At 42.3% G+C, this 26,068-nt stretch overlaps 1 protein-coding gene across 16 annotated transcripts in view; it reads left to right on the top strand.

Annotated features, from left to right (window-relative positions):
* The window catches only part of DOT1L (DOT1 like histone lysine methyltransferase), a 77,894-nt gene that overhangs the window by 24,529 nt on the left and 27,297 nt on the right, over positions 1-26,068 (top strand). For 15 of the 16 annotated variants that reach the window (XR_015707305.1, XR_015707302.1, XR_015707301.1 and 12 more), the window contains 10 exons: positions 2,760-2,854; positions 5,595-5,657; positions 13,784-13,839; positions 16,516-16,595; positions 17,946-18,014; positions 20,946-21,052; positions 22,048-22,089; positions 23,534-23,617; positions 24,346-24,580; positions 25,019-25,132. Coding sequence is in view for 11 of the 16 variants with exons in the window: in XM_087769198.1 (XP_087625324.1) it covers positions 2,760-2,854; positions 5,595-5,657; positions 13,784-13,839; positions 16,516-16,595; positions 17,946-18,014; positions 20,946-21,052; positions 22,048-22,089; positions 23,534-23,617; positions 24,346-24,580; positions 25,019-25,132 (945 nt within the window). In the remaining 5 variants the exon portion in view is untranslated. Of the gene's footprint in view, positions 1-2,759; positions 2,855-5,594; positions 5,658-13,783; positions 13,840-16,515; positions 16,596-17,945; positions 18,015-20,945; positions 21,053-22,047; positions 22,090-23,533; positions 23,618-24,345; positions 24,581-25,018; positions 25,133-26,068 lie in introns of those variants that run through there. The other variant, XM_087769204.1, reaches the window with a different exon arrangement.

Raw genomic sequence — 26,068 nt, 5'->3', positions numbered from 1 at the left:
CAGGCTAGAGTTTTAAAAGGAAATAGATGTTTCTAGTTGGTAAAGAAACCAGATATGACTTAAACACATGTGGAAGAGATATACTGAGTAAGAAGATGATGATGTTCTTTTTGTTGCTAAAATCTGGTTCGGAGCAGGAAAGGAGTAATAAGAATTTCCCCTTTTACTGGATGGGTTGTAAAGTTTTAAATGAAGTATGTTTTGGGTTTGTTGCTGCTATGATACAGGACTTCTGGGGAAAAAATATTTTAAAATACATTCAGTTGTTAAAAAACAAATTTTAAAATTAAATACAGCAGGACTGCCATTCCCCCCCCCCCCCCCCCCCCGCCAACTTTAAAAATCCCTGACTGGAGATGTATTTTTTTTTTTTTTTTAACCCCCTGCTTCCTGCCTCGGTGGGGCTTATGTCTGAAATTTCCTGTTTCAATGACTTATGTTCAGATGAGACGTTTAGAAAGGCATCGGATCTGACAAACTGTTTTCCATCTGGAAGAAAAAAAAAAATTGCCATAGATGCTCACAATTGTTTGTTCCGGAAGGTTCAGATCATATCTGAAGTCCTGTAGTGCTGCTGGCTATGTAACAAGCTCAAATGTTCGATTCTTTTACCTGCTATCATCAGGAATAAAATCAGGTAGTTATTGCTAACCTCCTCACTTTTAATCTTGGAGACTGACAACAGTATAAAAATTCAGAGCCTAAAAAGCCCCTGTGAAAGGAATGGTTCACATTCAGAAGCCTTTGACTGTTAATGTTTGGAGCACTGAAACAATTAAAACCAGAACATAGTTGTTGAGTTTGTACTGAAGGAGTGAACTTTTTGTAAATTGTAATCGATGCAGTATTGAGCGCAGTGCAAATGAAAACACTGTCATAGCATATTATTTCTATCAGTAAATTGAATGCCGTTCCAATAACTACATGCATGCAGCAGTGGCTGAACAGCAGGGCTGAACCCCCGCAGGACGCTGCGGCTGGTCTTGTTAGTTCTGCGTGCGACGCCAGGAATATGTGGCTCATGGCAGGAGGAGTTGGTGGAGGTATGCATCATCGTGGGGCAAACTGAAATGACAATGCGGTTAAAGTTCTTGCAAATAGAAAAGCCAAAGAAAGACAAGATTAATAACTCCTTATGCTGTATCATGTGGTATCTGACGATGCAGCGTGTTCTTGATCGTCCCTTTAGTCTTTGTCCTCCTTGCTCTTCATAAATAAGGAACGGCGAAACAGTTCTGCCTCAGACCTTTGATTGTCCGTGTTCTTCCCCCTGCAGAAATTTGTACATCTGTCTTTGCACGTGTATAAAATATGCATGTGTATGCAAAACGGGAATTGGCAAAAAACCCCAAAAGCAACCAAAAAACCCCAACAACAAAACCCCCTGTCAGCACCACAGTTCTCATTGTGCCAGACAGCATTATAGTGGTAATGGTTTAAATGCAGGAGTTCCACCCCTTCAATTACCAGCGCCGCTTCCTGCCGGCAGCCAATGAAATGGAAAACAGCAATATGTTTTCTGTGCAAACAGGCTATCCTCTTAGATTCACTCTTCTTTCCCATGTGGTCATCTGCAGAATGATTAAGTGCACTGGTGAGACAAGAACGCATTTTGTGTGAGTCAGACAAAAAGTGATGCATCCGTGGACTATTGATGAATATGGGATATTTGAAGAAAATCTTAAGCGACTGCTTTAACAAATGTGGAATGACATTGCTCTAGTGTGTGCAAAATGGGGGTCGCTCATACAGAGAGAAATCTAATGAATATTTTTTCTTTTTTTAACATAAGCTGGGGCGGGGGAGAGGGAATGCATTCAGGCAAGGTGTAGAAATGGCAGCTAAGTACTGCTGGTAGCATCTGATGCAAGTAGAATTTGGAGCGGTGGCAAGTTCATGCGTTTTTAAGTAATACTTAGTCTTGCCAGCGTAGTGGTTGCTTCTGAAATTTTGAGTGTTGAACCCTATAATATTTTCTAAAGTAGCTCATCTATAAATAAGCTTTACATGCTCTCAGACTTCCTGCAGCATTTCATGGTGAAAACCAGTATAAATATTGCTAGACTATGACAAACGTTTTAGCCAATCTTTAAATTAATGGCATAGGTACGTGACCAACAAGTATTTGTTTTGGGATGTGGTAGGGTTTCTTTAACTGTTCAATTACTTAATTAAATAGTGAATTACAGCGTAAAACCTGTAGATTTGATGGAATGCATATAAAATTTCTGGACAAAAAAATTAAAACGCGACTATTCTGATACCTGTGTGAATTTGTAAAAATGAGCCTGTGATATTTAATAAAAGTAGCCATTAATAATTATCAATACAAACATTGCTGTAAATGTTGTAGTCTTATGCTGTTATCATATAACGCGCTCAATATATTGAAAGATGTAAACCTCAGAACAACAATGCTAGAAATTCTGTAAGAAAAGTGAAATTGCACTGCTTACTTTCCAGTTAGGATGTAAACCCTTTTTTACTGAAAACCAGGTTCCCACTATTTCACATCTTGTAGGGGAATGGGACTTACTTCAGTAATCCGTGTCACCTTGAATCTGCTTTTCAGTTGAGAAACAGGCAGGGTTCATATGGGAACTGTCAGACACAACTGGGAGTTGAAATTGTGCCCCGAAGCCTAGTCCCACAGATCACCTGCATTTTTCCTGTTGGCCTTTGCTCTAAAAGCTCTTATCTCCCCTTGCAGCGGTTTTCTACTGAAACTTGTCCTCAGGTTTGTTTTTTCTTTCCTGCAGGTGTGGGTCAGGTGGTGCTTCAAGTGGCTGCAGCCACAAACTGCAAACATCACTATGGTGTGGAGAAAGCTGATATCCCAGCCAAATATGCTGAGGTGAGTGTTTTTGAAGTGAGCTGTGTGTATATGCCTTATTTGCAGGCTAACTCGGTGGTTCAGCATTACTGTTAAGTGTTGTGCAGGAAGAAAAGCAGTTTCAGTCCTAGTTGCTCTTGCTTCTCGGGTCGGTAAGACCTGGAGCACAGCATGCTCGGGGAAAGAAGTGTGTGTCTAGTCGTTTGCTAGCCGTGCTTGCGGAGCGCACAGAAGGAACATTTGCATGTTTCTGAAGTGATTTCAGGACCAGGAGATGTAAAGCTGTTTTAACAGTAACGGCGTAGGACCTATTGAAAAGGAAGCGCAGTGTAAACTTCACCTAAACACCTGCAATCATTCTGTGTCTGAAATGGCTCTAACACAGGGCTTCCAGAGACCGTGGCGTTAAGCAAATCTAGGAATGAATTCACCAAATAGTTCTCAAAGTTTTTAAAGGCTATTTTTCTGTTACGGTAGCGATGCCCCTTTCTGGTGTCCTAAAGCTGAAGTTCAGCTTAGTTATTAAACTGTTATAGGCTAATTGATGAGGCCTGTGTTGGGTATCTGGTTAGTAACTGTTAGTAGGCACCTAAATGAAGTCTTATTATAAGAAAACCATAATGTTTAGTCAGGCAGCCAGTTTTCTTTACACTTTTTAATTCTGTGCCAATGGGGACACACAAAGATAATCAGTTCCGAGGCAAACCTGGAAGGCAAATGAGCCACAAGCAAACAATAAAGGTTAGTCATGCCTTACCATAAGAAGTTTACTTTCTTCAGTAAACTGAACAGAAACTTATTCCTCCATATTGTTAACACAAGCTGACTCAGTCTGTACAGGCTAGAAAATTATACCTTATGAAGGGAGAGGGGGAAAAAAAAAACCCGTGATCCTCCTTTTCAGTGGTGTGGGCAAAAATGCATAAACACAGTGGTGAAGAGGATCAGACAAGGATCTCAAAATCCATTTTGTTTCCCCTGCCATGACCCAGTGGAAATTTCCAACTGGAATGCTCTTTGCAGTCCCTTGCAAGGCCTGGACTCCTGTCTGTGTTTAATAGTAAACTTAAAGATCAGTGTTAAAGAAGGGAAGTTAAATTCTCATTTTCACTAATACCCCTTCATGTCATTGTGCAAACACAAGGCTTTAGTGAAAATGGTTAGCAAACAAAAAAATTGCCCACCACTTGAATATTACGAGTATTAACTCATGGGGTACCTTCGGTTTCTGAAGTACACCACTATTTCATAAGATTACCGGATGAACAAAATATACTGCATTATTCTTCTGGTTACAGACAATGTGCTGTCAGATTTAACAACTCCACAGCTGCTGCAGTGTCAGAATGTGTGAGGCTGCCTGTGTACAGCTAATCTGCCTTGTGCTATGCGTAATGGACCAGTTTTCCTCCCCATCTCTGACAAACATTTGTGGAAGGGATTGGATTAAGTTTCTAGTTAAGATTGGCTGTGGCAACACATCCCTGGTTACTATGATAATTAATGCAGATGACTTTGTAAAGCTTCAGCTAAAGAGGAAGAATGTTATGGATTTGTTTTAGTGAAGTTGTCTTAAAAAAAAAATTAAAATGTAAGTTCATACAGCGTATGAAAATACTGAAGATTTTTGTGAGTTATCCTAGTAAGCTTTGGAGTGCTTTTGAAACGTAAAGGATTTTAAAACACATCTGTCAACACACAGTGTTTTATTGACCTGCTGATGGAGGTCTCCACCATCTCCAAGTTGTCAGTGAAGCCAGAATTCCTGCTATGCTTCTCTTCCTTATCTCCTTTCCCTGCTGCCTCCACATTTGGGCCCTCCCATATGTGAAGTCAAATCCTAAAGATCAGGAGGTTTTTTTCAGTCTTCTAAGACACTTGAGTTTCATTTTCAAATGTGTTGTGCAGGTGTAGCTGGACCCTCGCTGCCACTCTAAAGTAATGAATGACCTGTGCTGCCTATTGTCAGTTTATATAGATGGGGACAAGATTTTTGTAAATGCGGAGATGCATATTTGTAAGGCATATTTGTATTTGTATTTTGTTCATTTGTATTTTGTTCATCCGGTAATCTTATGAAATACTCATGCATATTTGTAAGTACACCAAGCTATCTTGATGCATGGGCTTTTTGGTTCCTTTCTCCTATATTTGGGCAATGGAAAACCGGTGCCAGCTACCTGGTTGGGTAGCAGCCGCCCTCCATCCTCTGCAACCCTAGTCTGTTTAGATTGAAGCATTCCTCCTGGTTGCTCCGGCAAGTGCGATGCTCTTTCTGTTTGCTGTCGCAACGCTCTGCATGCTGCTTGCTGCTTTCCCATTCACCCTAGCAGACTTGTCTTTATCCTGTTTGTTCCTTTGCTGTCTGGGCTTAGGCTGGGCTGCATTCCGTGCCTCCTACTCGCTGTGGGATTATGGAGCACAACACAGTAGCTACTTAAGTTTGTGCCATTTTTAGTGCTGAGCAGTGTCAACTCTGATTGCCTTGCTTATAACATGTAACTGATGAAAAGGGGAGAGAGAAGAAGATGCCAGCTTTGACTTGGCCCTCATGAAGCAAAGGTGTTTTTAAGGAAACTGAACTACAGTAGCTGTCTGTCTGCCTGTCCTTTGAGTGTTAATGGCAAAAAACCCCAAACCAAACCAACAAAAAGTCTTGGGGGTCAATGAACGCTGTCAGAACTGCATCTCCTTTTACTGCGGTGTAACTGGTAACACGCCATGTCCTAATAGGTGGTTTTGTTTTTCCTCCCTCTTCTAGACGATGGACAGAGAGTTCAGGAAGTGGATGAAATGGTATGGGAAAAAACATGCAGAATACACAGTGAGTGAAATTCAGCTGAAAAACTTTCTGATCCATGCTGATGTACAGAATTTGCAAAGTCCTCTTCAGCCTTTCACCAGCCAAGCAGCAGTATGAGCCATATCTGCTTCCTGGCTTTTGTCTTGATCCCGAGGATGGTGTTCTCCAAGACATCCTCCCAGGCCCCTCTCTTTGTCTTGCTTGACATGTGGTATGGTGTTATTGGGGCACTTTCAGGTCTTTTCAGAAGCTCTTGGAAGATTTATTCTTCTAAAATATTGTTGTTTTAACTGGGGCTGCCATGTGTCTTCTGTTTGTATTATATCTCTTTTTACTTTTTTTCCCCTCTCTCTCCCTGTTGTGGGGGTTCTGCTGGGCAGACTATTGAAAATGGCAGCTCTTCCTCGGGTTTCTGAAATCTCCTGCTAGAAACAAAAGCCGAAGCTTTGGTTCTGCAGGCAGGTGAAGGTGTGGTCACCTGGGGCAGGTGGTGGAGGGGATGGGATGGCAGGGTTTCAACACTGGGGAGCATGGGCTTGAAGTTCTGGATGAATGCCAGCACTGTGAGATTAGAGCAGAAAACTCCAGGGCCAATTAACAGGATAGATGGTTTGTAGTTGGAGGTAAGGGGTGGGCTGTGGGCTCAGGAAGGGTGGTGGGTGGTTTGGAATTGGGTGCTCTGAGGGTGGAGGTAGAGCAGGAGGAGTAAATGGGTCGTCACGGGGCATCTCTCTGCTTGGGGCTGGGAACACACGTTGAAATAGCTTTCCCCTTCCTCCGACTGTTACTTAATCGTTGTGGATGTGTTTTGCACTCTGTAATGATGGTGTGAAGCATGTGCAGAGTCATACACTGTCTTGTGTCATTCCTTCCCCTTTTCCTTTTCTCCCCCTTCTTAAACATCATTGAGAAAATCTGCTCCCTGGTTAATCGCTTTCCTGTGAGGAAATGCCTGTAATCATAGTACAATAGGAACCCACTGGCAGTTTTGAAAATACACGTATTTATGCTTCTCCTGTCACTTTGCTATGGTCAAGGACGAGGCTGGATGGATCGGGGTTGTTCCCTAATTGCCCAGAGAAGCTGGGTCACTCTTTCCTGCTCAGAACTTGCAGCTAGCAATGCGTACTGCCGCTGAAGTGGGAGCAAGCGTTTGGGGAACTACTTCTTCGTTTTCCTTTTGTACAGAGCCATTATTGCTGTGTTACTGGAATGATTTTAACCACATGGCTTTCAGCGTTCCAGCAGTGTGGGATCAACTGGCAGGTGGTAGATGGCCAGTCTTTATTTCCCAATTTTCTGTGTCTGCTGGGATCTCTGGTGCTGCTTAGAGGGCTTATCTTGGAAAGAAGGATGCTACAACTCTCCCTTCGGGAAGCAGACTGGAGAAGGTGATAGTGCCACCTGCCTCTGTGCGCTTTCTCCCTGAAATGCCTTTACAGTATAGCATGATTTTCTTCCGAGGGATGCTGGGCCTGCTGGGGGACTGGTTTGTAGCAGGATTGATATCAGCCTGCTAACTCTTTCCTGCTGTGGAAACACTGTGAATGCTTTACTTTTCATGAAGTGGCCATATGGCATTTTTCCATTGTGTCACCCAGCTGGCATTACATGAAAGGAATTGTTGCTGAAGATACTCTGCTTATAAGCTGTGCAATTTAAAGAATAGGATAGGAACTTGGACTAAAATATTGAAAGCATATTGATTGCCGTAGGCAGCGAGCATTTCCATATTGTGCATTCCAAGTGACAGAGTCTGGTACTATATTGAAACAAAGCTACTTATTTTTTGCTAGGTTCTTTGGCTTTTAGAACTGTTTTCTGAAAAGTGTTTAGAGTGAAATTTCTCTTGAGTATGCAGTCTGCTTTTCTGGGAAGAGTTGAACACTTGCAGCACTGCTTGTCTTAAGGAAAAGTTGCTTTCCTATCACCTTGTCGTAGTGATGCTTGAAGATAGATTTTTGTCCTTTTACATGTAGACACACAGGGCAGATTTTATTTAGTTTTTATTGCTTCATCAAACATCCTAGGCTTACGTTTGCGTTTTTTGCCAAACAGTATATTTTCTTTAGTAACTCCTTAGACAGCATCTGCTGTAGGTGACTGTCGTTAAACAGAGGGCAAACTTGTCTCATAATGCAGCTAGCAGACACTGGAAGGCACAGAATTAAAAGCCTGGTATCTTTATATTTCTGGAAAACAACTTTGTCCCTGCAAAATGCTTAGTGGGGTCCCAAAATTCCAAATGTTGGAGACAAAATAAGCACAAATTGAAATAGTCTGTCATCAGACTGACTTGTGAATCCCACTTGAATCAGCTTGTGAATTCCACTCTAATGTTTTAGGCAGCCATATGAAAAATAAATATTTTGAGAAGAATAAAGTGTTGGAGGAGGGAAGCTTGGCAGAAGTTCAGTGGGAAGAAGTCTCAGATCCCACCTGCAGCTTTGTCTGAATAGCGTGGACGGTGGTTTTGACTTCATGCACGTAACAGCTGCCTTGCTGTAAAAGTAAAAATTGGGCTACATAAGGCAGCAATAAATCCTGGAGTTGGGCCTGCAGGGTTGTGGGGCTTTTTTGTTATTGGTTTTTGTTTTTTTTTTTTTTTTTTTTTTAAACAGCCAAGAGCCTACTACAATTATAGGGTTCCAATACAAATGGGTTTTTGATTTCTCACTGAAAAGTGATCTGCTGCTTAAGTCTTGTCTTTTAGTTAGCACTGTTTTGGTGAGGCAACACTTGATTGCCCTTACCAGCTCTGCACCCATCAGATTCGCTTCCTCGCCTTCCCCACCAGAATATTCTTGTTACTGCTGGAAGTTCTGAGCTTGGACACATGAATTCTGATGAGCCAGGTCCAGTGACAACATTTAAAATAAACCCTGATAGTCCCTGCAGGTATAGTTCCATTCTATTTTGTCCGCAATCATAGAAAAAAGTCTCTTTTGAGAAATGGTTCTGTACAAAATACGCAGAGTCAGATCCGTGCAGATCTTTTCAGCGAAACAAAACATCGTTGCGTAGTCACTTTCAGATGATAATTGCATGTTAAACTTCTCCAGTAGCTAGTGGCAAGGTGTCCCGAGGTGTGTTGGATGCCTAAGGCTTCTGCAGAGCTACAGCTGTTAGTAAGGGGTCATCGCGGCAGCTTTAGAGTGGGAAGATCCATTTGGGGCGTGAAAGGAGTGGGAGAAAGGTTGCTCATCATACGTTGGCTTGTAAGTCTCCTGATCTCCGGCCTTTGTAGGTAATCGTATCTCATAATCTTGTTAAATGAACTGAGTTTCATTTTAAATGATGAGCTGTTCAATCTCATGATTCTAATTGGGGAAAAAAGCCCCAAGAGAGTAACTCTGATAAGAATCTTTCTTAGTTTTTATATTCAACTGATACGTTTCAACTTGCTGTAAATATTTACATCCCTGTGCTGTTTGTATGGTTGTTGATGTCTAATTCCTGGTCAGTTAGGGATAATCGTATTCTTTGCTAGTCTTCTCTTTGGCATTCAGAGGGAATGCATTATACTTCTAGGGCTTTTTGCATCATCATCAGCTGCTTCAGCTTTTTGGACTAGAATGTCCCACTTCCAACACACCTCACTTTGTTTCAACTCCTTTTAGCTTCTTGTTTCTCTTCCCATGGAACTGAGAAGTTTCTAAGATTAGCCTTACCCCGTTCTTTTCAAGAAAACTCTTGTCTGAAGGAAAGAGGAAACTTTTCTAAGGTCATTAGGCCTAGATAATTAGAGAGTCTTTCTTGGGGAATTTCTGCACATGTGCAGTCATCAAATTAAAAGGCGGTATTGCAATTAAGAGGCAGATGGGTTTTCATGGTTTCTAACTGTAAATATCCTCAAGTGGCCTCAAAATGAGAGCCATCTCCAGGTATCTGGGGCACAATGCTGAGATTGCCGTGTAGCAGAAAGTGCTTAAGTGCTCCTCCTGGGGTACCCTTGAAGAAAGTGTTCAGAGTGTCCTCAGTGCCTACTACCTGTTGTACTCTCCTGCTAGGGGAAGGTATTCTTCCAGCCACGGGTTAGAGTAGGTCTCTGCAAGCGAAGTTGGCGGTAGCTGCAGTCACACATTGGACTTCTGCTGAAGACAAGGATTTGCTTTGTTTTTGTTTACTCGGAGTTGTTACAACAGAATACCTTCCCCTGTTCCATGAAAGCTTGTTTTAGCAGTAGGTGGGAATCATCTGCAAGTCTTCAAAATAAGCGCAGGAAAACACAGGGCAGCGTTGCTAAAGGCTGGGATTTTGGCTGGATGGACATCTCTGACACATGTGCTGTCTGCTCAGAGGAAACCCCAGTAGCTTCTAATTGCTGAAGATGCTCTGTGGTTCAGCCCCGTGCATTAGAGGTGATTTTTGTTGTGCATAAGTCAGTGGAAGCCTGGCATCTGTAAGCTTGCAGGCTTATCTCTGATTGAGTTTGGAGTACCCTGTCTGGCTTGTTTTCCTGGAAATCTCTGTTCTGAGCAAAACCAGAGTGATCTGTGTAGGAGTTTCATTGTCTCTTCTTGCCTGATCCCAGCTGCTGGTTTGTGGGGGTAACTGACATCACCTGTGCTTAAAAACTTCCATTGCTCAACGGTACGCGGCAGCTGAGGAAAGGGCAAGATATCTGTTTGTCCCAGATATTTTTGAATGCCCTATTTCAGCGGGAAACTTGATGTTTTGGTATTTGAAAAGCCCTCCAAACGTCCCCTGTGGCTTTGAAATGATGCCACATTTTGGAGGTTTGGATTCATGCCTTCGGTTATTTTTGAAAAGAACAGGAACCTAAAAATAACCATGTGTACTTTTCCAGGCAGAAATGACTGGTTTTTGTGAGCCAAGTGTTTGCATGGAGGCTGCTGGAATGTGGCATTCTGCGTGTGAATTTACGGCTTTGTGTAGCCGGTCAAACAGAGCGTTACCAGAGAGACTCCCAGCCCAGCGCTGGGGCGAGAACGGAGCTCTCCTCCGCGGCGGAGGGGCTTGACCTTCATAAACTGTTGCTCTGCTACGTGATGACTGCAGAGCCGCTGGAGTGTACCTCTTGTTGCTTCCCCCAGGCGGTGACCTGCCGGTTTTCCTCGAGTTACAGGAATCGGATGCCGTTTAGCGTATTTCTGCAGTCTCTGTAGAGCAAATTTATCTGTTTGAAAAACCTGAATAAAAACCTGTTTTGGCCTCTAAATTTAGAAACAGCACAGGCTGGCAGCTCTCTGAAGTGGATTTCACTGAGCTAATTATCCTTTTAGATAAAGCACATCTCCTGCATTGTCTAATCAGATGAAAATATCTGCATTACAGATGGTCCCTTCCATTCATTATTCACTAAGGAGATTAAGTTTCGCAGAGAGAGGAGGAACACGATGGGGGTGGGGACACTGGGGGGAAGAGATTGAGTGCATCCCTGTAGCTGTCACCGCTGCTTCGCATGGGCGTGCCACCTTCTCCTTACGTGACCGTAACGGACCAGGTTCTTCTACTGGTTTAGCTACTGCAGCCCTTGGCTAGGAGTTAGTTAGCTGGAGTTTCCTTACCAGTTCTTCTTTCGCTCTCAAAATTATTGTAAAACACAGAGTTGACTGGGATTTGGGGGGGATTTTGTTGGATTCCCTGTGCCAGTTGATGGGAAAGGCCTTACTTCCCTCCTTTTAGGCCATTGTTTATTGATCACTGCTCCCCAAGCACAGTAGGTGAAGAAACTGGTCGTCAGGAGCAGTCAATCAGATAGCTCTTGTACTCTGTTCTGAATGTAGCAGACCACTGATCCAGGAATCACTGTCTTCCTTCCAGAGGAGAACAAATAACCGATTTTCTCCCAACCACAGTTGACCATCTGGTTATTTCTGTACTCCAGTATCCTGGTGAGATTTTTTCCCTCAGCTATTGGCTAAGTATGAGCTAGGGTAGCATTACAATACAAAAATAGATGGGTTTAAACAGGGCTGTGGTTCATTTGAATTTTCACATGGCTGTATCTTCCAAAAGTAGACAGGAGGAAAAAGTGTTCAGCCTCCATGTGTTAAAGCGTGGAGACTTTGGTTATAACTGCGCTCTTCCTAACCACATAGGCAGGACAAACATATAGTGTAACTGCGTCCAAATAAAGTATAACAGCCTCTTAAGGTTAGATTTCAAGACCTTTATATGAAGCTTAGTATTTCAAAACAGTTTCATGTTACACTGGTTCTTTGTTCTCTTGCTACACTATGGCTTTATAATCATGCTTCCTTATTTTTCAAATGTTTTTCTTTCTCCTGTTAGTCTATGAAAACCTCATGTAGACATTAGAAACTGTGGTGTGGAGGACTGCAATATAGAAGCTGACTTGCAAAAATTGTTGTAAAATATAGTTGCCTTGCATGTGGGTTTTCTTCTACTGTGTCTTGGTTACTCAACCATGCAACTATTTATTGCAAGAACAGATAAGACTTTGAGACAAAATTATCTCTTAAAAATAATCTAGAGATGGTCTCCCTTCACAAACAGGGCATACAGAGCTCCAGAAAAAATGTTTCTGTGTATGAGGTGAGAAAAACTCAGTACTCCTTAGATTTTGAAAATACCTGGTAGTATGTTGTTCGGTTGGATCTCTCTGAGTTAAGTCTCCAACATACGCTTTGTTTTCACTATAGCGGGGATATCAAAACATGCATCCTCTCCCAGCAGGTGTGAGAATACAGGGAGTAATTCTGTTTTAAAATCTTATTTCAGCCTAGCTGTTTGGTGGAACAGATAATTCTGACTAACTTCAGTTATTCTAACTTGCTGTTTTGAGCGTGTTTAGTTTCTAACACATAAGGCTCTTTGCAAAGTTCTTGATCTCTTGCCCAAGAACCCTCGATGTTCCCTTTTCTCAGCCCTCTTGCGCAGCATGTAGCAGCAGGGCATTTGGACGACTTCTTGGGTTTTTTTTTTTTTTTTCCCTTCTTTCCTCCCGAGAAGCAGACCCATTCCTGTTGGCAACTGTGGCTTTGCCCTTCACAATGGCTCAGACAGGTTTACCTCCGTTCGTCATCCCTTCCGTGGCTCTGAGTGGCGTCGGGCTGCTCTGCTGGGAAGAGAAAGCTGCGGTGGAAGCCACCAGGCTCCGGTGCTTCCCTGAGAGGCGTCCTGGCTTAGGCAGTTCTGTTTGAGTTGTCACTAAACGAGAATAAGTGCTGGCATGTGAAATGCTCACTTCTTTCCATACAAAGGAATAATATGCAGAAAAAGGATGCTAAGCAGTCACTGTCTTTGCTTTGATGTTCCTGAGGTTCTCATATAAGCCATCATCTTACTTGTCCCTTCAAAGTGTGTCGTCATCATCATTAATTATATAGGTGCGTATTATTTTTTCTTTCCTCCTCTTACCTTCCTCCCCCAACCCTCCTGTCTTACTTGTGGCACAGCAAAACAGCATGGCCCATAGATTCCTCTCTCATTTCAAAAGCACGACTGAGAAAATGTTAATCTGTGGAAAAGCTACGTAGTTGTGGATGTTAACCTGGGACTTGATGTGGTTTCATCAGAAAGGTACTATACAAGTCACTGAAGCTGTAACTATATTTTCAAATAAGGCCTTTATGTTACTTGATTTCTGACTTGAACGTGTTAGAAGCATTCGAGACTTATATTTAGTACCATGGAAGAGTCAGATGCTTGTCTGTCCATTGCAACAAGAGCCTGAATTACAAGCCAGTGTTTCCAGCAAGCGCTGTGCCGAATCTCTTTGCTCCGGTTCCCCCTCTGCTAAGAGGGGCTGACCGGACCACAGCGGTCAGCGGGGACTTGAGGAGGCATGTGCTGATCGTTTCTGGTACGGGTTCTGTATGGCATTGCTGGCTTCTCCATGGAGCACAGTCTTCACAGGGCATTGGTGATACCTGGAGACCCTTCCCTGTTGATCCCGTGGCAGGAGAGCAGCCGAGGGTGGGAGCAGAGAGGGAGGCACCTCCGGGACCCGAGGAACAGGCAGAGCCAGCTCCTGAGCTCTGGGTGCTTCGTCTCCTCGGTATTTCCTAAAGACTTCGCTTGGCCTTGTTTGTAGTAGTATCCTGAGCTGGTACAGCATGCTTGGCCTTCTCCAAAGGAAAAGGGATACGGAGCAGAAAGGAACAATGTTAACTCGTGTGTGTGTGTGTGGTTTTTTGTGTTCTTTGTCTTTTTTTAAGCTGGAAAGAGGTGACTTCCTCTCAGAAGAATGGAGAGAGAGAATTGCAAACACAAGGTACAGTACAGCAATTGAATGCTGCTTTATGAACTGAATATTTGGGAGTTTGTATAATGGAAACTGGGAGGCTGGCCAGCTTTTTATATAGAATTTCCATAGCAAATACCAAAAGTCTATCTGCCAACTTTTATACTGGCCTCTTTAGATCCTGTTTTCTGACTTGAGGAATGGGTTTAAATGCACGTCCCATGATATTACATACAAGGGTGTATCCAAGATAAATTCTGGCTATACAGAGAAGTATAAAACCTCTGTTTGTTTTGCATACCCTTGTAGTTCGTGTCAGTGAGTCTGGCAAAACACTGGTTATCCTGGCCATTGGTGCATACAGCTGGGCTCACTTTCCATTTAAAAAAAGCAAAAGACCCAAGTGGGTCTGTTCCAACTTAAATTGGGAGTTCATTTAAGCTGATTGTCTTGAAGATTATTTCTATGAACATCTGCTCAGAGGGTTAAACTCCTTTTTGATGGTAGCAAAAAGGGAGTAAATTTGTTAAAAGCATAAAATATTCTTATGTATTTTTAAAGGCTTTGCCTTCTTTCAGCCTTATGGACAGGAAAAAAAGTCTTTATTTTTGTATGACCTTCTGGGCCACCCTGTTATGTGGGGAAATGGAAGACAGTTGTCAGAGAGGGCTCGTTGTGGCAATCTATGGATTGCTTCCAAGACACTGTTTTAAGAGCACTCCATCAAGAAGGCGTCCGCCAGGCTGATGACTTTTGCATTATTATGTACCTCACTTAAACTTCTGGAGGTGCCTTTTAATTTGTGGACAGACTCGTCCCAGCCTTGCAGCATAGCGGGGTTTTGGTTTGTTGCTTGCTATTCCAAATGCGTGCTCCTCTGCTGTCTGTGCAGCTTTCCTTGGAACAATTTTTTTTTTTTTTTACTTTTTAGCTGAAGTACATCTAACTGCATGCAGAAATGCTGCTAGATGTTTATTTTGTATGGTATGCAGCTAACTGTATGCCTGCTGCTCCACAGCCACCTTGCTGTCCGATACAGAAATCCAAAAAGAAGTAGCTTTTTGCTCACAACTGTTAGGTGTTTGTGTTTGTTCCGAGTGTGCCAACTGTTCAGCGTCTGCTCTATCTAATGAGACAGCAGATTGTCTGAGGAATTCACATTGGAGCCATCCAATCTTACAGCGTGAGTTGAAGCGTCACCCTTCCCGTGAGCGTCGCCCGGCGGCCAGGCTCTGGAGGGAAGGGTGCGTTCGTACCAGAACACGCTTCTCCGTGGCCGGGTGCTGGCGAGCTGTGCAGCGCTGTGGATAGCTGTGCTTGCGGCTTAGCAATACGTGCTGAAAAGAGGGCTGAAGGCAAGGTGGACTGGGGGCTCCTGTGCTTCTGTCATGTGCGTGCAAAACATTGTGCCAGAGTGAACACTAAAAAAAAAATCTATCTGGCAAGCCATGTCTTTTTCCCTTCCTTTCCTGGATGTTTTCTAGTCCCGTTAATATGCTTGGCTCTTTTGCAAGGCCTCTTTTTTGGCACGTGGTGGGAAGGAGGAGGAAGAAACCCCTGCTAGCCTTACTTGCTACGCCTTGCTCTTGGAAATTTGGGAAACCCTGCCTGGCAAGAATAACTTTTTTTTTTTTCTTGGTCTATAAACATTTTTTTTCATCCGTGGTTTTTAATAGCTTTGGCTGCTGCTCTTAAACTCAGTGTCCTTGTTGAATATGTTTCATGTGTGGAGGCACCAGGAGGGGAGTTTGCAAACAGACCTCTTGCAAAGAAATCAGTTCTTCATGTTAAAACAATATGCCAGAATGGCTTTCACAGTTTGTGTGTGCAGGGTGCTCAACGGCTTCCAGGAGATGTTGAGGACTCTTGGTGCCAGCTGGTAGGAAACGGGCACCGGGCACAATCAGACCAGGCCCAAGCTCTTAAAAACAAAGGGGTATTTCTTTTTAAGTTGTGATGTGTTCTGTTTCTTTCCCAAACATTTTTATCATTTATGTGATTCTATGTGCAGGTTTCTTTGTTTCCATATGACTGCTTTTTTTTCAGGAACAAAACCCCCTCATTGGATTTCCTAACCCAGAAAGATGCAAATCCTCCGTTGTGGGTTAGGGTGGAGTGCTGGGTTTAGGACAGGAGAAACGTGCTGAGAGATGTCAGCTGTCTTTGGGGAAATTTAGAGCTAGAAGAGAAAATATATTTTGATATTTTGCTGTAGTATTTCAAATGCACGTGAAGAAGTAACGGGATGAAATGTGCGTCTGTTGTGTTGGAGTGTTGTTTTGCATGTGTGGATTAACTGCTGTGAGTGTGTTGGTAGTTGCTGTGTTGGTGTTTGATCTCACCATGGCAGAGGGGTGAAAACACTTTGCACGTTGTTTTATGTTGAAACTTACGGTGCAAAATTCAGCTGTATGCTGAGAGGAGCTGCCAGAGCAGGATGCCTTTAACATTTTTTTAAATGTAATTATGTGGGCAGTGTCTGTGAATGCTAAAGGTAAGGTACTGTTTTCTGTCACTATGCAAGCAGAAAGTGTTTTGCTAGATGGAAGAAGCTGTACAGTCAGGGACAAGCGGCATTTTTTGGTTTCATAAGTGGCTGCAAAGGCTATAAGTGACCGTGACTTGTGGTGGTGGTGGGCGGTTGTGTGTGTGTACTTGGGTGCCATTTGCCTGTCTCTGTTCATTAACTAGATCATTATCTTGCAGTGTTATTTTTGTGAATAATTTTGCCTTTGGTCCTGAGGTGGATCACCAACTGAAGGAGCGATTTGCGAACATGAAGGAAGGTAACAAATCGAACTTAAAACCTTTTTCCATTGGTTTCCTGCTGGCTGTGGGAGCTGGTGGTGGTAAGGGCTTAGTTACAGCCATCAGAAGCCAGGTTGGTGGGTTTCGTTCTGCGCCTTGCGGGCAAGCCTCTGCACCGCAATGCTTATTTCTTGGGCTTTTTACTTCCCGTCTTAGTATCTACTCAGACCTACCTGGTTACTTGGAAGTAGCTCTGCATGTGAAGGCTCTGCAGAGCTCTGCTGGGGTGGGAGGAGCGGCCGGTCCCTTCTTACCTGTTACGGGAGCCGACAAAACGTGCAACGGTCAAGACTGCAAAGCTCCCTGACTGCACAGGCGTGGCTTTGTATATCCGATTTCTGTAATTGCACACTCAGTTCGGTTACTGGGTTCTCCTGTGTGGAGTTGTCACATTTAGTACTGGGTGTTAACTAATAAGTATTAAAATGGGGACACTGTCACTGGATGTCTCGTGTGCTTCTTGGGGAGTCGCACTGCAGACGCTAGTGACCGGGGATGCCCAGTAACCCCGCTGTGGCCCTTACATTGCCTGAGGTGTCTCCTTTCTTTCCTCTTAACCGCTTGGATAAGTAGCAATTCTATTTGGTTATGGCAGAAATTAAAAAAATAAGTATTTCTGAAAAGAAAAATGTGTGGCATGAACAAAGAAGCTGTGGCTTCCCATAGTACAGCTTTGTGCTGAAGTAAATAATGTCACTTTTGGGCTCTGTTGCAAACCGTAAAACCCCCAAACTCAAGCTGTTGTCTTTAATTCTAGTGGTTGGTTGGTTTTTTGTTTGTTTGTTTGTTTTTTTTAAACTTTCATTTAGTGGTGGCTTGAGAGAAGCGGCAAGGTGGGGAAGGTTCAAGCGCCCTTTACAAAATGAAGAAACCTTGGTTCTCTTCCCAGAAGGTGCTCGGGCTCTGTGCCTTGGGCCGAATGACCGCAAATAGCTGTGAAATGGAGATTAGCGTTCTTTCAAATAAAAGGGCTTTGGGGGCTTGTGTATAAAAGACACTAACTAGGAATGAGACAGTGGTGTTCCTAATTGAATTTTCTATAGATTGCCACTGAGAATTAATGCACTCTTTTTTTTTTTGAAGTGTTTTAAGATCTGTCATTTTAAAGTGATCCTTGAGGTGTCACCTCGTAGCTACCTAGCAGGACTAATATATTGATTTCTCGGATGCTGTCAGAATGAGCTTTAAGTATTTGTAATGATATTCAAGTGGTAGTTTTATTAGGGCTGCTCTTTAGGGCTCTGTACTGGGTTATATTTAATAAGTAGTCATTTCTAGGAGAAACAGTGGTAGCTGACTTTGGCTTGTTTTTTTTTTTTCTTTTCCAGGTGGGAGAATTGTGTCCTCAAAACCTTTTGCACCTCTGAATTTTAGAATTAACAGTCGAAACTTGAGCGGTATGATTGCCCTTTTTATTGTTCATTACAATTATGGTGTATTCATTAGCTGAACATGTCCGTAGTGGGTTTTTGTTGCTCTTTAAACAGTTGTGTAAGTAAGTAGAAAAATGCTATTGTATTATTACAGCATACATGCCAAAGTGACATGTATTTAAAATCAAACAAACAAAAAAACCCCCACCCAACACTGGAACAAACAGACAGGTTGTTATGGGGTTTATCCCGCTGCGTTTAGATGTCTATAATGTCCATGTTTCCCTGGCTGGGCATCTTTTATAGTCGAAGAGAAATAAGGTGTTTCAAGGGTATGATTCATTTCTTTAACTACAAAGAGCTGCAGTGACTAACTTGTATGCAAGTTCCTTATACCGTAGCTGTCTAAATTTGGACAGGTGAATCTCACAGGTCGTGATTTGTAAGGCTTAGAAGCTGAAATGTTCAACTCTAAATGCCTTCTGTGCTGTAAATTGATCAAACAGACCGACCCCATAAACGCCCAGTTGCTGTGTCTGTTTTATTGCCAACAAAGTTTTGTGTTTTTCTTCTCTTCTGAACATAGCAGACTTGATATTTGCCAATGTTGTCCTTTGCAAGTATGTGAACTGCAGCTTAATGAGTTTTTGAGATTACTAACGCCCTGTGTTGTTGGTTTTGCTTCTGACCTTTTTTTCAATTTTTATTGTTGAAATTTTTCAAGCAAAAGAACGATCCAAGCTGGGTTTTACACATATTTACTGTCCCCAATGCAAAACATTCCCTAAATTTAAAAAATGCCTTATTCCCCTCCTTGTGCATACATGGCAAGGAACATACTGAGTTACAAATCTCAAGCTGTGTTTTCTGTTTTTGGCCTGACACTCATGGTAAACTGCTTTTCAAGAATAGTAATTTGAAGACTGTCATTAAGGCATTTCACTGAAATAGTGCCATTGTGAGTTACTTTTACTAAGCTTGAATTGTTGTGAATGTCCTGTGCCTTGGACACCCAAAACTGCCCTTTTCCGTCCTGTTTGATACTCTCCTCTGTGGCATCTGATTCTTGGGAACCTTATTACTGTTGGGTCCTGGCTTGCCAATCCTTTGTGGACATGTACTTGAAAAGAAAAGGAAAAAAAGGCAGAGTGGTACTCCTGGAAATCCTCAAACCTCCCGAGAGCTGAGATCAGTCTGTCGGTTTGCTGATAAGACAAAGAGCACCGAAGTAAAGCCTACCACCTCTTTTACAGCACACTAGAACTAGATGAAATATAAGGTGGCACGTCTGAGGTTTCAATTAGGAGACCTGCCTACGTAAATACATTTTTTTTGGCCTCTCAAGCCTTTTCTTTCCTGGCTTCTGACCATTTCGTTATCTCTCTCTTTGCTAACTTTGGGAGACTGCAGTTAATAAAAACGTGTTGGGGAGACAAAGGGGCCAATGTGTACTACTTTTTTAACCTAATAAAAGCCCGGATTATGACTACCAGTTGAGCCAATTCGTTATCCTATTTCAGCTTTCACCCCAGTGTGAATTCATTGGGAATGTTTTCTAGAATGCTGAAGTTTTATATATCGACTATTATTTAATGCTTAATGTGAATGTTGATGTTCAAAATTATATAGAGGTAGCCAATTAAAATTTGGGTGAATGAGATTGCTTAGCATAAGAATAGATAATAGCTTCCGCTAACAGGAAACTCTTCCAGGGATTCAGATAAGAGGTCCTGAAAAGAAATTACCTTTGTATGCTACAAGCAGCAAGGGAAAATTGTGGGAATAAATTTTACATCTTAATCCCATTCTGTGACCATACTGTATTCGGGAAATACCAAGATCAAATGAGCATGCATGGGCTGTACTAGGCCTGGGGCTTGTTCCAGTCTTAATGGCCTGTTCGAAGCGACGCTTCCAGGGAAATGTCATCCACTCACAGCTCGTGGCATCAAACGTGGCCAACGTCCTTCACGTGCAGGGAAGGTGATTTCACTCTGCCGTGCTAGCTTTACGCTGCTGCCCTACAAGATTTTTCATGAGACTTTTATTTAGCGGGGGCTTTTTTTTGTGCCCGAGTATGATTCGAGTCACGTGGCTTGTCTGTCTATCTGTAATGTTTTGGTATCAAGTATGAACAGTTAAATAATTTAAAAAATATAGTGGAAAAGATAAAGCTTTAAGAAGCAGGCAACACTTTTTCTCAATACCGTTTTTGTCCTTAATAGTTGCATCTGGCAAAAGAAATGGAAATGTGGAAAGAGTTGGGGCAAACCAAAACAAGTATTATAATGTGGTTAAAATAGTGGTTCAAGTTGCTGAATCCTAAACCTTGCTTTTTGACTCTTCTGGGTAATTTTCTTTTTAATTAGAATAATTTCTTCTGCAGTCATGCCACTCACTCAGTGTTCAGTGGTTATGGAAATGCTTAGACACATCCCATGCCTATTAATTCTAGGGAACAAAACAAATGTAGGCAAGAAAGCAAATATAAACCATGTTTGTCCCCAGTCCAAATATAGTGCAGTTACAGTTTACATGGGTTGGATCTAATGACGTTCTGTTACTGGTTCTATCTAATTAAATCCTGCCTGTTACTACAGATGTGTTGTCGCTGGTTCCTTGTGAAAATTGTCTCTGAGACACACGAAAGTTTCATTTGTTAAAAGCTTGCACTAGCACATAATTTTAGTCTAGAATGGCTGAATGTCTCCGAAGAAATGAAAGGTAGATCTTCCAAATTTCTTAGGCTTTCTGTAGGGTGCACATAGCAAGAGAATAAGAAATTGCCTTTTAAACTCACTGCAGTGCTTTCTTCTGGGACATTGCTGTCTGAATAAAAAAATTATCTTTTTGCTTTGAATATGCCTTTACTGTTGCATGGCGAATTTCAGCCGAGTAGAACTGAGTGGCAAACTTAGCGAGCTTTGGTTCCCTAACTTGCCTTTCTTCCTTTAGATATTGGCACTATAATGAGAGTTGTGGAGCTATCACCACTGAAAGGGTCGGTGTCATGGACCGGGAAACCAGTTTCTTACTACCTGCATACTATTGACCGAACCATAGTGAGTATAAATACGGGCCAGTAAATCTCTGGAATCAACATGCCAACTTCAGATCCTTGTTCTTGGGAATTGTTTTCATATTCGTTTGCGTATTTACAGACCTGGAGCACACCTAATGGGAATGGGTGCACTTCCCCAGTTCAATCTGTGCGGATCATACTGCACGGCTTAGCCTCTGGCTGCTTCGGTGCAGCATCTTACACAAACACTGCAGTTACGGACAGTGCTATGGAGCCTGTTCATTTGTTGAAGGTGCATAGATTTACAAGTATAATTCCTTCTCGTACTCCAGAATATGCAACTATGCAGAACGGTGGTCTTGTGCTATAGCTTCCGCACTGAGTAAAGACTCGGTGGGTCTTTAATTCTTTGGTTTGCTATGTGGTGTACAGACCATTTCATTCTATCATATTCAAGCAGTAAATCTCAATTTTAGTTGAACTTTCAGTTGCTGTAGAACCAGCCAAAGCTCCATAACAATGCTGATGCATTCCCTGGTTTGTTTTTTTTTTTTTCGGTTGAGACGGAAACAACCCTGTAGAAATGTAAACTTTTGTGGAGAAATAGTTTATTCCCACACTGCGTTTTTTGCAATGTGATAGTAAGACTGTTTTTTCTAAGTCTGCTGTAGTCTAATAATGCTTTTGTTGAAGAATATGCTAGAGTACAGATAAATATTGTAGCGGAGGACGAGAGTGAAGTAGCTTCATTGAAAATAACCTTCTGCTGAGTGGAGATATGTGACACAAAGCTTTGAAACAAGGATAGGCAGTGGTGAAGATGATAAAACCTTGTTGAGGCTTGGATTATGTCCTGCTACACAGCGTGTCTGTGTCGCTAAAAAGAATGAATGTCAATGGCTTCTTGATGTAGCTTATCAGAAGAAAACCAGTCAGAATTTCTGCAGTTCTGCATTTGTCTTAAGTGAATATTTTGTTCTTATGTATTCGTCTGTCGTGACTTTGAAAATGACTATCTTATCTTTCTATTTTCAGCTTGAAAACTATTTTTCTAGTCTCAAAAATCCAAAACTCAGGGTAAGTTTCATTTTTTGTAGAAAACTCAAAACGATGGAGCAGCTACTATGAGGAATTTAGTCACTTGTTAAAGATGGACAGAATTGTTGGAAATCAAATTTTCTTGATAAGCACGGAGCGTGGGCGTGGAGCTAATTGAAGTGAAGCATCATATACCATCAAGCACTAACACCATCATGTTCAAGAGCTTTCTAATAGAGAATTAATGGGGCAGCCACAAGGTGCTTTTCCCTTGCATTGGAGGTCTGTAAAGATCTATTTGTTCGTTAAAGAACTGAAGTTAAAGAAGGAAATGATAGTTTGAATCTGTCATGAAAATGAAGCTGAAGAGCACTCTGAGGTGTTACTTCTGGGACACACTATCTGAGACATGAAATGTGTTGTCAGTTGCTGCAGTCTATGCTATCACATTTGGAATTAAAATGCCAGAGGATTTTTGAGACCGTGCTGGGCTATATTAATCTGAAACAACCGACGAGGCTGGTATTCCCAGTAAGAGAGTTAAGTGAGGCCACTTAATTTAAAACTTCAGGTGAATGTTAGTCTTCCGAGTGACTTGCTTAGTAAGTGTTGAAAGCAGACTAACGGTAGCTTTGGGATCGGGTTGTTTCAGACTGCTGAATTCAAACTTGGGAGAAAAGAGACTTCTCAGAGTCAAAAGAAAAAATGCAGAGTGGCATCCATATACTGTTGAACTTCTCTGCTTTTAATGGGGAGGCTATTTAAATCTGCCATTTGTACGGTCTAGTTGATAACTTGCTTAAATGGAAGTGTTGGAATTGCCAGAATTCTTATGCAAATTAAACCTCACCTGGAAGGTACAAGAAAGGCTTTGAGTGAGCTCTTTGAAATTTCCCGTCCTTGCTGCCTAGTAGAAAATCAAGCTTAAAAGTTGCTTTTTTACATCTCCTCTACAGACTTGGCTAAACTTGAATTACATGATGATTAATGGCTTTGCCATTTCAAGTCATGTAAGATTTTTAAATTGATGTAGCAATACGTGAAATATTGGGGGTGTAGGTAAAGCTATTGAAATATTTAATAGTTCTTTAAAAAAAAAAAAAACAACCAACCAACAAACCCTGTAACACCAGTGTGTGATCTGAGGGGGTGGAATTGCGAGGGGCAGAATAAGGGAAGAGGTTGGGGCTTAATCTCCTTTGCCCTGTGGCTGCATGTTTGAAACCCCTTACAGTAGGTAACGCAGTGCAAAAGGATGACTTGGATTTATCTTCCTTTTCCCACTGAGTGTTGCCTGAGGCAGGGCAAGTTTTTTCCCTTACTGGTAACAAGTTGTTTTTTTTTTTTTATTAATTAGGCATTGTATGATAAGAGCACTTACACCTAGCTCTTGTGGAAGATTAAGCTGGGAAACACTGTGCTCTGTATTTAAAAGTGATAAATATATGAGCAAATTCTTAAGTCTTTTAAAACATTTATCCAGGAGGAACAAGAGGCAGCTAGACGTCGTCAACAACGAGAAAATAAGAGCAACACAACTACTCCAACGAAGGTTCAAGAAAGCAAGGTGAACATCCTGCATTTTCGTAGAGTAAATGTGTTTTCTCTTTAGCTGTGCATCTGTGTCAGGAAAGGCCTGATTCTGTGGAAAGATTGTGTTTGTTCTGAACATGTAAACTCATATAGCTGTTGCTGTGGACAAAAATATGATGGAGTGACTTAATAAAAGCAGCACTTGGGAATTGCACCACTAATTCTGGAAAAAACGTATTGCAAGATGAATAGAACAGTTGGCTGTCCAGCCTTGCTTACCTTCAGCACCAGCTTCCAGAGCTTCCCCTGAGTCATAACCTATTGAATGGAGTTCAAAGGGTGCTGAGTCTCTTTTGCAAAGACTCATTTCCTTTCTCATTCCGTTGCATCACACCGTTAGAAATGCAGTGACTGTTCATGCACAAAAATAGAAAGTATTGAATGTACTTTGACTTTTTAATGAAATTCAGTTGAAGAATATAGTCAATACAGGGTGAATAATCAGCTTTTCTTAGACAACAGTTAAAGATTTCCTTTTCTGTAATGAGTAAGTCCAGAAGAGAATGAGCACAACTTCTTGGGTCTGGGGACAGCTCTTATCCCAAGCAGGCCTGTTTCACTGGCAGGTTATTTAACTACAATGCATCAGTTTGCTTTCATAACATTATTAAACAAACAAAGTTATTAATGCTTGCTTAAAAGGAATGCTGCATATGTAGGTAGAAATGACTAAAGAGCTTTTGGCTTTTAAAAATCTCTTAGGATTCTGGTGCTGAAGAAGAAAAGGCTGGGGCAAATTCTCTTAAAAAGCCATCTCCCTCCAAAGCACGGAAGAAAAAGCTAAGTAAAAAAGGAAGGAAAATGGCAGGCAGGAAACGAGGACGTCCCAAGAAAATGAACACTGCAAATACAGAGCGCAAGACCAAGAAGAACCAAACTGCACTAGAACTTCTGCATGCTCAAACTGTTTCACAGACATCTTCATCCTCTCCTCAGGGTGAGTTCAAGGCTGGCAGTGGAAGAAGGCTCCCCCTGCCACACCAGTGTAGACAAGTATCTGAGGCTCTGAACGCATGCTTGGAGGTCATCTTTCCTTTATGGCTAGGTTTAGTTTGGTTTTGTGTCATAACTTCTCCCTTGCCACCAAAGCAAAGCTCCCCTTGAGATGGGGGTATGCCCCTGTGCGAAGACGGTGATTGAATCTGTCTGTAGGTGCTTGGCCAGAGGCTGGAGCTGAGCTGCGGCTGATAGCTTCTCTGCTGCTGCTCTTCTAAGGATAAGCTGTAGATGTCCTTCCAAGCAATTTGTTGCAGGGTGTTGATCTAGCTAAGTCACTGGATCTTGCGTTGTAAATGACATGCTTTCTAATGGTAAAGTACTTGCCAGAAACACTGACTTTTGCAATCTGAAAGGTTATCTTTGTTTCTCTCTTTAGATGCATACAAGTCACCTCATAGTCCATATTACCAACTACCTCCTAAAGTGCAACGGCATTCATCTAACCAGCTACTGGTGACACCTACCCCACCTGCACTACAGAAGCTGCTAGGTAAGGCTGTAATGTTGTCACCACGTTTGCCATGGGAACCTCTGCTTGGAGAGTAGAGAGAACCTTTACATATGGTAAATCAAAGGGCCACTTGGGAAGCTGTGTATTGAACAGGAGAGGGGGATAGCTTCTCCCCCATCTTCCCCCGCCTGCCCCGCTTCTATTGGCATCACCACGAGGTCTCTTCTCTTGCTTGCTGCTGAAGTTGATGTCGTGGTCTGCATTTGTTTGTTGACATTGTTTCAGCTCTCCTTTGGCACAAAAGGAAATAAGCTTGGATTTAGCAAGAATCCAAAATAACTTTAAATGGAAATGACTAGTCAGAAATAACTTCATTTTAAATGAAACCATTCTCTTATTCTTAAATGATGCAGTCTTGGAGAACACGACTCCGTTTGCTCTGCAAAACTTCGAGCAAAGTAAATGAGATGCTGTCTGAGTTTTTGAGGTCATAAAGGTGGTGCGGTTGGAAAATATGCTCCACGTGCGCGAGGTGATTTAGGGAAAAACTTGGAGAAGAACTTGGTGGTTTTTTGGGTCTTCTGGTTCCCCCCCCCCCCGTCCCCCCCCCCGAACTGTTTCTGGCCTTTGGCATTGGGCAGTCTAGGATCATCTGGGAATCTGATGTAACGTTCCTGTCTGTGTAGAGACCAAGGGCATCTGTGATGTCCTTAACTCCTGCTCTCTTGCTGTGGTGTCTTACAGTTATGACTGATTTCTGAGTGTAGAGAAAGAGAGAAAAAGAGTTAGAGGGAGGTTTCATATCGGGGTGGTGGTGAGGAGCGGGGAGAATGACACTTGTCTGGAGTAAACCTCACTGCAAAAGTCTGCATACCTTCTCTTACATGTTTTGGCTGCCTATGATTGCAGCAGACTGGACTTAATCACGTGGTTGCCTTTATGCTGAAAGGGCCCCAGCGGCGAGGGCTGGGGAGG

Source organism: Nipponia nippon, unplaced genomic scaffold (assembly GCF_047370975.1).
Source record: "Nipponia nippon isolate SJK-2023a ecotype South Korea unplaced genomic scaffold, ASM4737097v1 scaffold_31, whole genome shotgun sequence".
NCBI classification, from domain to species: Eukaryota; Metazoa; Chordata; class Aves; order Pelecaniformes; family Threskiornithidae; genus Nipponia; species Nipponia nippon.
Note: the sequence above shows the minus strand (reverse complement) of the source record. Positions and strands in the feature narration are given on the sequence as shown.